At 29.5% G+C, this 14,233-nt stretch overlaps 1 protein-coding gene across 4 annotated transcripts in view; it reads left to right on the forward strand.

Annotated features, from left to right (window-relative positions):
- The window catches only part of LOC129225543 (exocyst complex component 6B-like), a 61,733-nt gene that overhangs the window by 26,277 nt on the left and 21,223 nt on the right, over positions 1–14,233 (forward strand). For all 4 annotated transcript variants that reach the window (XM_054859985.1, XM_054859986.1, XM_054859988.1 and 1 more), the window contains exons 2-8: positions 856–1,021; positions 2,130–2,314; positions 3,928–4,132; positions 6,680–6,880; positions 7,853–7,936; positions 10,012–10,058; positions 10,613–10,733. In XM_054859985.1, coding sequence (XP_054715960.1) covers positions 856–1,021; positions 2,130–2,314; positions 3,928–4,132; positions 6,680–6,880; positions 7,853–7,936; positions 10,012–10,058; positions 10,613–10,733 — 1,009 coding nt within the window. The remainder of the gene's footprint in view (positions 1–855; positions 1,022–2,129; positions 2,315–3,927; positions 4,133–6,679; positions 6,881–7,852; positions 7,937–10,011; positions 10,059–10,612; positions 10,734–14,233) is intronic.

The raw sequence follows: 14,233 nt of genomic DNA on the forward strand, positions 1-14,233 counted from the left end.
AATCTTGCTAAATGATAAAACATGGGTATGCACATATAAGTACTTCTACTAAAAATGCAAGGAATTTGGGGAGTTAAATATTGCAATTAACTCCTCAAATTTGCCAAATTGTCAGAAACATTTGTTGAATAAGGAAATTTTTGGGAGGTTATAACAACCCTTCATGCGCCTTTGGGGCATCTCTGCCCCTAGCTTTTGAGGTAAGGGAGAGGTGAATGTTCAGAGCTATGCTGGAGTTCATCATCTTTATTCCGTTTTATGTATAACTTGATAGAGCTTTAAGATAAGTTTCACCTCTTTCCAAATTCGATTTTAAAACTTTTGTTCTGGTTGAAAAATATTGGAAAAAGATTTGAGCATTGTGTAATATTAAAATTTCAAAACACTTTCAAAAAGAAGCATTTTAACAAACAGTGAAGAAGATTGAAAAATTCTAGTCAGCTTTGTCTTAATTCCTGGGAAGAAGAATATGCATTGGATATATTTGATGAAAAATGATTACAGTTTGAGAAAATATTAGATAGATTTGCCTATATGAAAAAATCCTTTTCACCTTGGTTTGACAAAGCAGCGCTGCTAAAGTCTACTGTATCTTTTCTTTTTTGGAAATTTTATTGATATATTTTATCAATAAAAGCATTTAAGTGTTTATTCAAAGAATTAATGTAGCTGCTATTGACTGTCATGTTTAAAATTAAATGTGATTTTATTGAGTGATTTTAAATGTAGGATAATGCTAGTGTAAAAATAGTTGTAATGTTGTACTTTTTTTCAGTTAAAAAAAAAAAAAAAAACAAAACAAAAACATTATATATATATATATATATATATTTTGAAAATTGTTTAATTTTTCAGGGCGATTTATGATGGAGATGAATATGAGAAATTTATGGAGAGGCTGGATGCACGAATAAAAAATCATGATAGAGATATTGAACGCATGTGCAATTTTCACTATCAGGGCTTCATTGATTCCATCAGGGAATTGTTGCAAGTTAGATCCAAAGCTCAAAAGTTAAAGGTTTGTTAAATTTTGTCTTGTCATAATAAATAGATTAGAGTTGGTGAAACTTACTTTTGGAAAGCATTATATTGGCTAAGTTGATTAAATGGATCATCTTAATTAACCACTGAATATATCAATGTAATTGGATAAGACCTTTTTAAATTAAACTTACAGATAAAAGTGCGGATTAGTGGTTGCCACTCACCAGTAAGTTTCCAAAAAGGATTGGTAGTAAAAATTTACTGTAATTTACTGTGGGAGGACCAGAAACTCTCCATCAATTGACTAAAGGAGGCATATTGCACCCACTATACTGCACAGAAATGCATTTTTTATGCCATGTGCTCAAAATGTATTTTTCTCTGAATTTTTGCTTCTTAATTTTCCTTGATAACATCGTTTGCATTAATTGTAATTTTTTATTGTCTAATGTTATTTATTTTGCCAAATAATTTTAACATTTGACTGGGCTTCGTTTTTTCTCTGTATTTTCGGAATAGAATTTTTGCCTAACACCATCTTTTCCTTTGCTATTCCTTTTATAAACTATTTCTCAAAGTTTGCTATTGGCAGCTTTCTTAATATATTCCCAAGCAAATATTTCCACATTTCTAGATTTCTACCATCCTCTTTCCTATACATACATCAATCTCAGCATTAATCAAAATTCATATATTTTAGGGTTTCCTTTACTCAATGAAAAAAATCTCCAAATTTAACCATCTATAATCTAGAAAAATAATATTAAAATAAAAATGATTATAATAATAACCCCCTATGAAAACATTATACAACACATATTTAGTGAACAAAAGTTAACAAGTATCAATTTATGTGCAAAATGAGTTGAAATCTCCAACATTTCCATTGATCAAACTTGTTCTTTGAAAAAATCTTACAGCTTTACATGAAAAAAGTCCATTATGTTTAATAAAATTACTGTTTATAATCCATTTTTTTTTATGTTTCTGGTCACTACTAGGCTAATTCATTTTTTTTCCAGTTATTTTGTTTTCTGTCAATGTTCCAATGTTCAAGTAATCCTGATTTTTTCCCCTTTTGTACATAAAATAGTGATTTGTTTAATAATTTGTAAATTGATTATTTTTAAATGAAATTACAGAGTGAAGTTATGTTGACAAATGATGAGCTTCAGGAAAGTGCCAGAAAAGTTATTCAGAAAGCAGAAGAACTAGTAAAACACAGAAGAATTCAGTACAACATTTCATGTGCTATAGATAATTTAAATCTTTGCCAACCTGTTTTAGAAATGTACTTTAAATTGTTACATCAGATGAAAGAAAAAAGGTAAGTGATGAGAATTTTAAAATGTTTAGTTTTATTTTCTCAAAGTAGAAGAGGGGAGGTGAAGCATAAGAACAATCATATTTTGTAAAAGAATCTTTAAACTTCTTGCAATATTAGATTGTGTATCAATTGAGTGCTATACTAACTGCCTTACCATTTAATTCAGCATGGATTATTATTCAATATTAATGCCTAGAAATCACTTGGTATTAGTATCTATAGGTGAAATTCAAACCTCTTTATCTGAAAATGCCAAAAACTTTAGACATAAAATTTTTAGCTCTGTTTAGATAAACCCTATAAAGTAGAGAACAAATATTTTTAAAGAATTAATGTTTCCTTAGATTGAAAAAAAAAAAAAGGTTATAAGTGAAGAACACAAACTTTGCACATTTTGCGATCAGTCATCTCTTTATAGTAAATAAAAGTAAGGTTTCAAAGAAATTCTGGAAGGAAGTCTGTAGCTGACGTGGAAATGCTTGGATAGGCGACAAATGGTAAGGGGTTGTTCGCAAACTGGCAATACTTTCATGTTATCGTTGCAGAGTGATTCATGATAAGAACGGATTATTTGCGAACGATCCCTCACTGTTCTAGCCAAGACTTATTAAAACTCGACTCATTAGATCGCTGATAACTTTTTACATTTTAAAGATATTGATGTGGAATTCTTTAATGAATTGTACAAAATATCTGAGCTTTGGATTATGAAAGTTATGAATTGCTATCTTTTGCGCATGCGCAGTGAAAAATTAATTGCTTCAAACGTTCATATTTCATTATCTTTTCAATATTTTAACTTCAAATTTTTTATTATTATGTTTCTCCAATATGCTTTCAAATATTCTGAAAGTTTAGCAACGTTTGGAGTAAAACTCTGCGTGATATGAGCCGAAAACCTTTTAAAAAAATTTGCACTTTTGAAAGAAATGTTTATATTTTCATGAATATAAGAGATACTTTCACGAAAATATAAAAATAAATTCTTGATAGTTTTTTAACTTATTTCTAAAATTCATAGCTTATTCCAAGCTATTTACAATGAAACATGACCAAAACCCTTTTTTTGTTTCCTCAATTTGTTGCTGGTTCCCCATATGAATAGTAGACTTAATTTTTATTGGAAAATGACATCTGGAGTATACTTTTTATGTGAAAAAAATTACAGAGCAATTGGGCTTTTATTTCTCGAGAAATAAATAAAAATGTGAATTTTTGAAAGTGTCCCATTAATTTTGGTCATATAGTGTATATATATATATATATTCTTTGTTTTATTTATATAGATTCGACTCAGTTTGGAAATTGTGAAAATTTAAAACATCATTGTCATTGATTTTGTTTTTATGCTAATGATTATTGAAATGTGAATATTTACTTCCTTATTGATTTTTAATGCCATTTTATAGAAAGTAAAAGCATTCTTGTGTTTGCAATATGTATTTTGTTTGTGAAATTGTAGTTTTACCGACAAAAAGTATGTTTTGAAATTTGCTTAATTATTCCTTTTTTAAAATTATTATTTCAATTTGAAGTTTTGTATTGGTTCAATTTTTGTTGTAATTAAATTCTACTGTTATTTTCCTGTTAATCTTCAAATTCTGTCGTTTTAGATACTATCCTGCCCTTAAAATTCTGGAACAGTTGGAACATACACATTTACCTAGAATTAGCCGCTACCGATTTGCTCAAACCATGAAGAATACAATTCCAATGCACAGAGAAAAAATCAAAGACGCTTCCAAATCTGACTTGAATGATTTTCTTGAAAATGTCAGAAGGATTTCTCCTATGATTGGAGAGAAAGCTATGAAACATGTGAGTTTAAGTATTTTATAACAAGTAGATTACTTTTCAGTTCCAAAAAAATTACCTTTTTTTTATGGTATGAAGTTGTAAAATGATAATGATTGGTAATGATGCTTCAGTAGTAGATATAAAATTGTTTATTTAGTAGACTACCACTTGTTAGTCTCGCTACAAAATATTCATTGAGTAAAATATATAAATACTGCATTAAGATTGAGCCATATATTTATTGCATAACTTATTGCTTTACCAACAAAATACTGTATACTACTCAACAACTATTATTATAAAATTTCAACTTGTGGTGAATTTCAGCAGTAATGGAAGGACAGTTTAAAAAAAAGAAAAAAAAAACCCGATGCATTTGTGTCTGTTAGCATATCAAAGTACATATTTTTTTTAAAAAACTGATGCGTAGACTTTTGTACACATCATAGTAAGTTGCTAAAAAAGCCAAAGCCAGGAATTTTTTGCCAGTAACCTTTTTTTTAAATGAAATTTAAAAAGAGGTAACGGAAGAACAATTTGCGACATGATTTTCACGCAACCATGTTCTACCCAAAAGTTCAGCTAGACTATAAAAGGGAAAATTATATAAAAATTAGAGCACATACAAGAGTGTTCAGTCATTACAATTCCACCTTCAGTTTTAAAAATAATTATTTTAAGCATATGAATTATGTATTTGATAAGGGTAACAGAAGGACAAGAAGTCCAAAACAAATAACTTGGAAAATTTCAACTTACAAACATTTATTCAGCTAATACAGCAGTCTGAAACAATGATATCTAATGTCTGAGCTATCTGTTACAATTCTGAATTATTTAAATATTCAATCTTTTTATCATAATCCGTAGAACATTTATCTTCTTTCTCAGGGAATACAAAGATTATTCCCACGTTATTATGCATTCTCAAACAAGTATTTCTTTTCCTTCATCTTCTATATGAAATACCCGTCCAACATTGCTCTATGTTAATTTTTTACCCTTCTATCCAACTAACAAAACTTGTCCAAACATTGATGAATCCTTTGGCATATTCTTATGATTTGGTGTTTTTGATTCTGCAGTATCTTCATTTTTAACATTATAACTGAGAGTCTTGACTTTGAAGTGAAATCTTGTTCGATTTGTTGAAGCACTTACTATATTCAATAACATAACTTGTTGCAGGATTCAAATAGTGCATATTTTGTGTGTCAGGATGAGAATGGATCTTTTTTTATCCTTTTTTCTCCATCTTTTTGAAAGTTGATATATGAATTCACCGATCTCTGATTTGCAGTGCGTTTAGCGGTTAAATCAGCGCTCTCAGCAGTCCTTTTCTGTGACTTGTGACAACAAATCTAAAAGCAGTTTCAGTATTGTATTATTCCAATATAAATTTCAAGTTTTTAAGCATATGTTTCTGTGTTTATTGGCTTGTCATATCACAAACATGACAAAGGAAAATGATTTTCACATGCTTAGGAGTTTTTAAGTGTAGTTTTCATGATTTTCATCACATACAATAGAAGAAAAAAAATCACAAAACAATTTTTTTTAAAATTACATAAAAGTTTTTTTTAAATAAAAGCACACATAATTTTTGTACAAATATTACTTATATATTTTTTAAACGTGACTACTTACTTTAAACAATAGTTTTATACTAGCACTCTAACATTTTACCCTGTATCAGCTAATAGTTAAATGTCCTTCCGTTACCGTATTTTTTTGTCCTTCCGTTACCATTAAAAACTATATAAGTTAAATATCCATTAAAATTATAACTATACCTCCTTAACAAGGGGCATAATTCTGCTTTGCATAAAAAAAACATTAGTTTCTATACCCAATAGGTTCTTGGTGAACTGAGATGTAGTATTTTGGTAACGGAAGGACATCAAATTGTCACCTTAGTAATGGACCTATTTCATGGTTGAATAAAAAGAAATTTTATATTACTTACCAAAAAGTTTAATTAGACATTCAAAAGATAAAAGTTAACCTGAATATTATATGCTGATAACAAGTTTATTGAAATTACAGTATGTAACAAAAAAGAGATTTTTTGCTCTTTAAAAATACAATGAGAAAACTTGATTTTGCCCTTGATTTTCTAGAAGCCATCAAACTATTTGGGAAAAACAGGTTGAGATTCTCTGAAGAGAATGGTATATAGCAAGTGACAGAATATTAAGTTTTAAAATTCAAGTGTCATGTCGCCTTTTTCCTGGAATTCACCTTTTACTGTGGTACTTCAATGCTTTTTAAAATATTAATTAAGCTTTTAAAATTTAATGCAATATTTCAAAATCATTCCACAAATGATTTCTTGCGTATATAATTATGCTGAAAGGAATATTTGAGAATGTTGGTAATAATATTTGAGATAAAATTTTTTGAAAAGAATGGAATTAAAGTTTCAAAATGCATTTTTGTAGCCACAAAATGTTTTAACACTATTACTGTTGAAAATACAATGTATTACGCTATAATATATTGAGTCTACTTGAAATGTTTTGTAATTTTTTGATAAAAGTTATATATCATATTAAAAATTTATTGCAGCAATCTGAACAGAGTACTGTAGATATAGATTTTAAATGGAAGAGTAAAAAAAGGAAAGCGCCAGCTCCACCTAATCCATTTACTGGAGAAGTAGAGCAATTTTCTGAAGAGCTAAATTTGGATGATAATGAAGATTTGAGTGCGCAAGATATGATAGATTTTTCTCCTGTATACCGGTGCTTACATATCCATACAGTTTTAGTATGTGCCTCTTCTTTTTTTTTTTTAAATTTAACATTTTCGAACATTGTTTCATTTTAACTTTTTATTTATTTTATTCTTATGCATATATGGTGGATTCTTCAAAACCTGGCATTTTCTTGTCACAAATTCATTAAAAATAATTTTTTTTAGATTTTTTGAAAAATGTGTAGTTTTTTTGAGGAGCTTAATAAAAATATGGGGTAACTTTGACCATATTCCATTTTAGCTGTACTGTCCTAGTATAGAAAATGGCAGGAGCGGAGGGATTGTACAATTTTGTACAGGTTTACACATAGCCTGTAAAGAAATGTCAGAATGTGTTTATGACAAGCTTATCTTAAGATTTTATTGGCACAATGTATTAAAATTAAGGGTTCTAAGTAGGTTTGACTAGGGCCGGATTTGGAAGTGTGGAGGCCCCGGGGCAACGAAGGAGTGGAGGCCCCTAATCAGGGTTCGAAAAGATCATCATATTTTCGAAAACATCTGACACTTTGATATATATCCGATATTTTCGACCCGTGAAAGTTAGGATATTTTGTAAAATTTGTATTGTTGAGGGCCCCTTTGTTGTGGATGCCCCGGGGCAGTAGCCCCACCTGCCCTCCCCTAAATCCGGCCCTGGGTTTGACCCCAATCCCCTTGCTGTGCGACTGACTCACAAAGCTCCTAGTTGGTACCAGGTCCAAAAGCAGGCCCTCTTTATTTTTTTTAATCTCAATTTTCCCCTACATAGGGTGGAAAGTGAGAGATATGACCTGACCTATATGATACCTCCAATTTATGCAAGAATAATTATGCAACCAGAGGTTGCATTTATTTTTCTGGTCTGGTCATCATAAATGTCCCTACAGAAAGAAGAAAATCATGTGCATGTTTTTTCATATATGACATGTTTTTGTGTTGAATAAATTTAGTTTATTAAATTTACCAAGTGTTTATGCTAATTGTTTCATCAATCATTTTAAGGGAGAAAGAGAAGCCTTTGAACATTATTATCGAAATCAGCGGAAACAACAAGCAAAGTTAGCATTGCAGCCTTCCACAAATATGGTAATAATTTTAAGTATTCAAATATTTCAACTTTAGCTTTTTTGGTACTTTTAAAGGGACCATGTTTTGGCGATTGCTTTTCCAAATTGTTGTTATCACATACATTGGCAATATTAAACAATGTTTGGTCGACCCTTCATTAGTGGGCAATTCTCAAAAGGTGAGAGCAAACACAGACCTCAACTTTGAGGCTTCAACACCAAATAGCTTTCATTTGAATAAACTTGAAACTTTTTGAGTTAAATTATAATACTGTATAGAGACAAGAACTGACATAAATTATGGAAAAAATGCTCTTCAAATACCATTAAAAAATATTTTCTTTGCTAAAAGGCACAACTTTGGACATACCAAAACATTAACTGAGCAAATGTACCATTAAAAAAAATTTTTATTTTTAATTATTTCCATATGTTTCAAAAAAAAAAAAAAAAAAAAAAAAAAAAAAAAATAAGGCCATGAATCTCAAACTGAATATTTTTTTGATAATATTTTCCACAAATTGAAAAATTAAAGACAGATTATTTATGTTGTAAACAATTTTAGAAAAAATGGAAGTTGGAAGTATGTCCAAAAGTTACGATCTTGACAATTCTATTATTTGAGAACTAAATATGTGATTTATATGTTTTAAAGGTATTTTTCAATCCTCAAAATCAATTGTTAATTATTTTAAAGTGTTATATTTTTATGCAGTATCATTGAAGCAAAATAATTTTTCTTAAACATACATGTGAGATGTCCAAATTGCGTTACGATCTAGAGGCCAATAATTCTGTCCATTTATTCATGATTAAAAATGATCTTCTGTCTTGTAACCTTAATAAAGAAGGCTAATATAATGTTAATTCCTTCAATCCATTGACATTTTTCACAATTAATACGTTGTGCATTGAACATTACTTTAATAACAGAAACACAAGTTATGATCGTAACGAAAGAAAACAAAACTGCACAAAAATCACCAAGCAAATTCCGATTAGCAACAACTCACAGCGTATGATAAGCGAAGGGTTACCAGCGAGAATACCGGTTTTCGCCAACAGCATCAGTTTTGGCGACTTCATCACCTGCACTGGCAAAATGGTTGGGTTTTTTTCGTATTCTACGAAACCATAACAAATTTTTTTTATTTAAAGGTCAGTATTAAAAGTTATTCAAGTACTTTAAATCCTTTATTTTTCATTGCAGAATGTAAAAATAGATAAAATTTTCATTGGAAAAGTTCAAAAACTGAAACTTACATTATGATGATGTCCAAAATCTGTTACCTATTGGACAATGATGTCCAAAATCCGTTACCTACAGACCAACCATTTAATTTGTTATTTATCAATTTTTTTAAATACCTGCTGTCTTTTAATGTTTGTATATGATGTTCTAGGTGTACATACTATGCAATAAAAACAAAATTGATGTCAAATTTCAAAATTTTGAAAATTGCTCAGAATTAACTTTTTTGTTCCTATCTTTTGAGAACTGCCCTAGTATAGTATTGCCAGTATTTGAAACTAAGTGTCCCCCTGTTTACTATAAGAGCAATAGATGTTAATTAGATTCGGCTTTGTTTGTGTATGCTGTCTAGATTAGCTTTATGATTTCTATAATCAATGGTACTTCTTACATATAAAATATATATAATATGTATACATGTGTGTGTGTGTGTGTGTGTGTGTGTGTGTGTGTGTGTGTGTGTGTAAATTTTAAACTCTTGATTTCCTTTTACAAAACTGTTTTTCTAGAAATGTAGTCCATAGCAACCTTGACAGAATCAAAGCATATGTTCAAAATGTTTTTTTTTTTGGTTGATATTTGATGTTTATTGTCCTAAAAAGTCCTAAAGTTTTGTCTAAATTATCTTAATTTAAAAAAAATCCCCACTGTGACCCCTGTTAGTGACTTTTTAAATGTATTTAGTAATATTAGGCAATTGTATGTTATAGTTTAATCTGTTAAGATTTTTAAAAAGTACTTATGATTACGAGATTGAAAAAAAAAAGTTTTAAAACAATTATAATAAAACAAACATGTTTGAATTTTTCCTTAATTTGTAACATGTTTCCTCTTTTACTTAGAGTGAAACAATTGATGGATATCGGAGTTATTTCAGTGGTATAGTTGGGTAAGTTTTGCACTTTTTTGCATTATCTATTGAATACTCTTTTTCCTCATGAATTCAGGTATGCTTTTTACAGAAATCTGGATATTAAATAAATATGAGCAAACTATTTAGGATTGTTGAAAATTATTTTAAACTGGATGTGGAGTGATTTTTTATATTTGCTCAGCAGGAAACTGTTGTGCATTACTGAGTCTAAATGATGAACTTGGTTTTAGAATGTGAAGTTTCTGATTATAAAATTTTATTTGTTTGTTTGCATCATATAGTGAAAAGTTCTTAAGCGCTTGCTTAAATTCACGAACTCAGGTCATATTATGTCAGTTTTGTGGTTGAGCAATTTTGTTTATGTACTAAATATAAGATTTTGTTTCTCTAAACCTAAAAAAAAAACCTTCATTAGTCAATTTTTAATAGAAATTTGGCATTCACATTTGTTTTTTCACAAGGAAGAGAGAGCAGTAAATAAAGACATGTGACCTTGTTTTGTTTTGAAATATTTTGTATCGCAAATTGTCTTTTTTATCATTTTAATGGTGGATAATTTATTGTTACAGCTTCTTTGTTGTTGAAGACCATGTGCTGAATACTGCAAATGGTTTAGTGAACAGAGCCTATTTAGATGAAGTGTGGGCAAATGCTTTGTCGAAAATAGTCGCTTCTCTGAGAACACCCTCTGTAAGTTAATTTTATGAAATCAATTATAAATTGAATTAATCAAAATCTTCATGTTTTACAAATTTTTACCTACTCGTTCTATTAGTTTGTATTAAAGTAAGTTCTTTATATCGAAAACTGTAATGTGTTCTGTTTTTTTTATCTTTATTTTGTAACGTTATTTAACTCATCACATTTACCTTTTAATAAAAAGATAGATATTTTTAATCATAAAATAGAAGAAAAAAATTCAAAGAAAGATTATAATTACAACCACTCATTCACCCTCACACAAAGTAATTATGTAAAACTTTTGAAATACTGATATTAAATATTTGTATCTACATTTGGTAAGTGCGAAACTTGAATCATTGAGATAAAATATTTAAGGGTCATTCCACAATATTAACGTCTCATATGTAATATTTCCTTTAAAAAATTTGGATTTTATAAAAAAATTCTCTTTATATTTAAAAGAGTGATGTCAAACAAATTCTGCCTGTGACTGTCCAATGTCCAGAAATCCCCATAGTACCTACAGTCATGAAATATCGTGCAAAATTACATTAGATTATTACCTATTGAGGTGATAAAAGATTTCCTGCACCCCTTAACATTCTATGTCATTCAAAAAAGTATTTTTCTCTTCATAAGATGAAGTTTTTCAATTTTCCCATTTAAGACATGAGGGTGGAGGTATGTAGGTTTCTACTTCAGTGAAGACCTAAGCTAAACTCAATTCAAGCCCAGAGCTAAAGAGCAAAATGTTACTGGAGGACGCATTTGAAAGTAACTTTTCCAGCATACAAAACACTGGTTTTGCTATGCCCTGTAGCACTGATGGCGGTGAAATTTGTTAGGAGTTGATTTGAACCCTGGAGGAGGTGTGCTCTTTTGAAGTATTGTTTTTGAAAATGATTTTGTAATGCATATTTCCAGTAAGTTTTTTTTCTTCAGATGGAAGCAGGATTTTAATATTCTTCTAATGTATTTAGGACAATATAATTAAGAGTTCTTCAGTTAAATTCTATTTTCTGCAGGATGGAGATTTTCACTTTGTTCTAACTGTAACATGTATTTTAATCTTAATTCTTCCTAACAGATGATTTAAATCCTTGCAAAGCAATCTTTGGATGTTGATTAGCATCAGGTAGCAGCTTAAAAATTATGTAAAGTTTTCTGGAAATTTTAATTATATTTTATTTTTTACATCTTGAACAACATGAGCAAAAAGTTTCTATTGAACTGAGTTAAAATGGTTTTAATGGGCGGGGGGGGGGGGGTGTCATGTTTTTAAAACTTAGACATTACTAAAAAAATTTCTGACACAAAAGTGCTTTTAAATTTTCTTCTAACTTAAAAAAAAAAATCATCATAAAATTTTAATAAGATACTCAATTATTCATTTATTTAATTTGTATTATTTAATCATTTAATTTTTTATTATATTGAAAATTTACTTTGTCTACCAGTTTGTTGGCACTCTCAGCTTCAATGAGAGGACATCTGCCTCCAGCTCGGTTATTCTCTATTCCGGACTAATGAGTTCTAATAAGAATGAAACTGCCGTCTTTATATGTGATAACCGGGCTGTATGATATATTGCATATATTTCTATCTTAACTTGTGGTTTAAGGGTGGTAACTTACTAAAAAATTCAACTGCAGACATTAAAAGCTGTTTGCTGTGTATTATATTGATGATAAGCTCTGCAATTTATGAAATAATGAATACTGAAAGCTCAATGATCTTTTGGTTTTCTGTCAAATCAAAGATCTTACTGTTTCTTCCGTGCTTTACACAACCTGCTTTTATATTTAAATATGTTAATGATGTCTACGCTTTTGCCAAATTGTTAAAGTTTATGTGACTAAAGATTGTGGGAGAACTCTGCATCATATATTTAACAAACTTAAGTATAATTTTGATTTGAAAGTTTTAATCTGAATTTCATATTTATCTTCATAACAGAAAGAAAAGAAAAAATGTAAGTGACACATTATATTGCTAAGCTGGATAAAATTTTACTTCATGCATAAATGGATTCCTTTGAAGAAAATACCTTTTAGTGTTTTTATTATTCTTATTTTTCATTTATATTTTTATTCTGTTTTTATTTTGAAGGGCTAGATATTTTTTGCAGCTGGACACATTCTTCATCTATATATATAAAAATGGAGTTTGGTAAATTTGTTCCCTAAGATCTCAGAAACTACCCGGCAGATTTGGCTGAAACTTTCACCGTTTGTTCTTTTTGGTACTGGGGAGGTCTGTAGACCAGTTCGAAAAAAATCCGATTGATAGTTCCTTTTTTATTCCAATTTTAGTCCCAATTATCGCATAAAAGACCCAATATGGGGGTGAAAAAATACGTGTACATATCAAAATTATGTATCCATCGAAAGCGCTAATTTTTCTGCTGAAGATGGCATCTGTTAGAAAATTCTAAGTTGTATAAAAAACGAGTTATGAGCTTTTTTTGTTCCATGTTCGAAGGCTTTCATCAAACAAATTCATTATTTAGTGTATCATCTCAACTCCCAGTTGATAGCTTGAATTGTTGTATTGTTGAATATTTTTGCGTTTCGCCTGACTGTTCGAGGCTTTTCTCAAGTTAAATCTTAAAGAAGAGTTTTTCCACAAGATTGGCAAATGGATTTGGCTGATTATTTTCCATTTAAATTCAAACAATCGCCAAATTTTACTACTTATTTTGGAAACATTTCGGATGAAACTGTTTAGCGACATTTTATGGTGACCAAAAGTATCTCAGCATCTGGTGACAATATTTCTTTAACGAAAATTAGTAACATATACCGTTTTACAAAGTAATGAGGGGGAGCATTATCCAACGTATCTCAAAACGATTCCTGCAAATTCGGTAAGATTTAAAATCACACAAAGAACCCACAAAAATTGAAATTTCTCAAAGTAACTAAAGCAAGTATAAAGAGATTACGGATACATTTTTTTAAACAGTTCTTACTTCAATAGACATACAGAGAAGGTACGACTCCAAGATTAAAAAAAAATAAGTATTAACTGATAAATCTTCTGAAACATGTGAAATTTAATTTCATATTTCGGAAATTGTGTTGTTTCCTTCAGTCAAAAGTACTACTTTTTGTCACTGAAATTGATAGAATAAGCAAAAGAAAAATAATAACATGGACCCAGAAAATACTTTCATTTTCCCAACAGTTATTTTTTAATTAATTTTTTAAAATGTCTTATCTTTCAAACACGGCGTGGTCTTGATGACGTCACAAATGATGCTCTTTGGCGCATCTTTCTACTACGTTTCCACGTTATGATAATCAATAAGCGAATTAAAATTGCGCTCTACGCTTGCTATCAACCCTATCATTGCCAATACACGTGAGTAAAGATGCGAATTAAATATTTTGCTCTGTGAATGGCAACACTGAATGGCATTTCATCATTTGTGATATCATCGGCAGGAGCGTAAACCATGAAAGCGCACCGATTTAAGTATTTTTTTTTAAATATTAAACTTAAAC

This window comes from Uloborus diversus, chromosome 7 (genome assembly GCF_026930045.1).
Source record: "Uloborus diversus isolate 005 chromosome 7, Udiv.v.3.1, whole genome shotgun sequence".
Lineage (NCBI taxonomy): Eukaryota > Metazoa > Arthropoda > Arachnida > Araneae > Uloboridae > Uloborus > Uloborus diversus.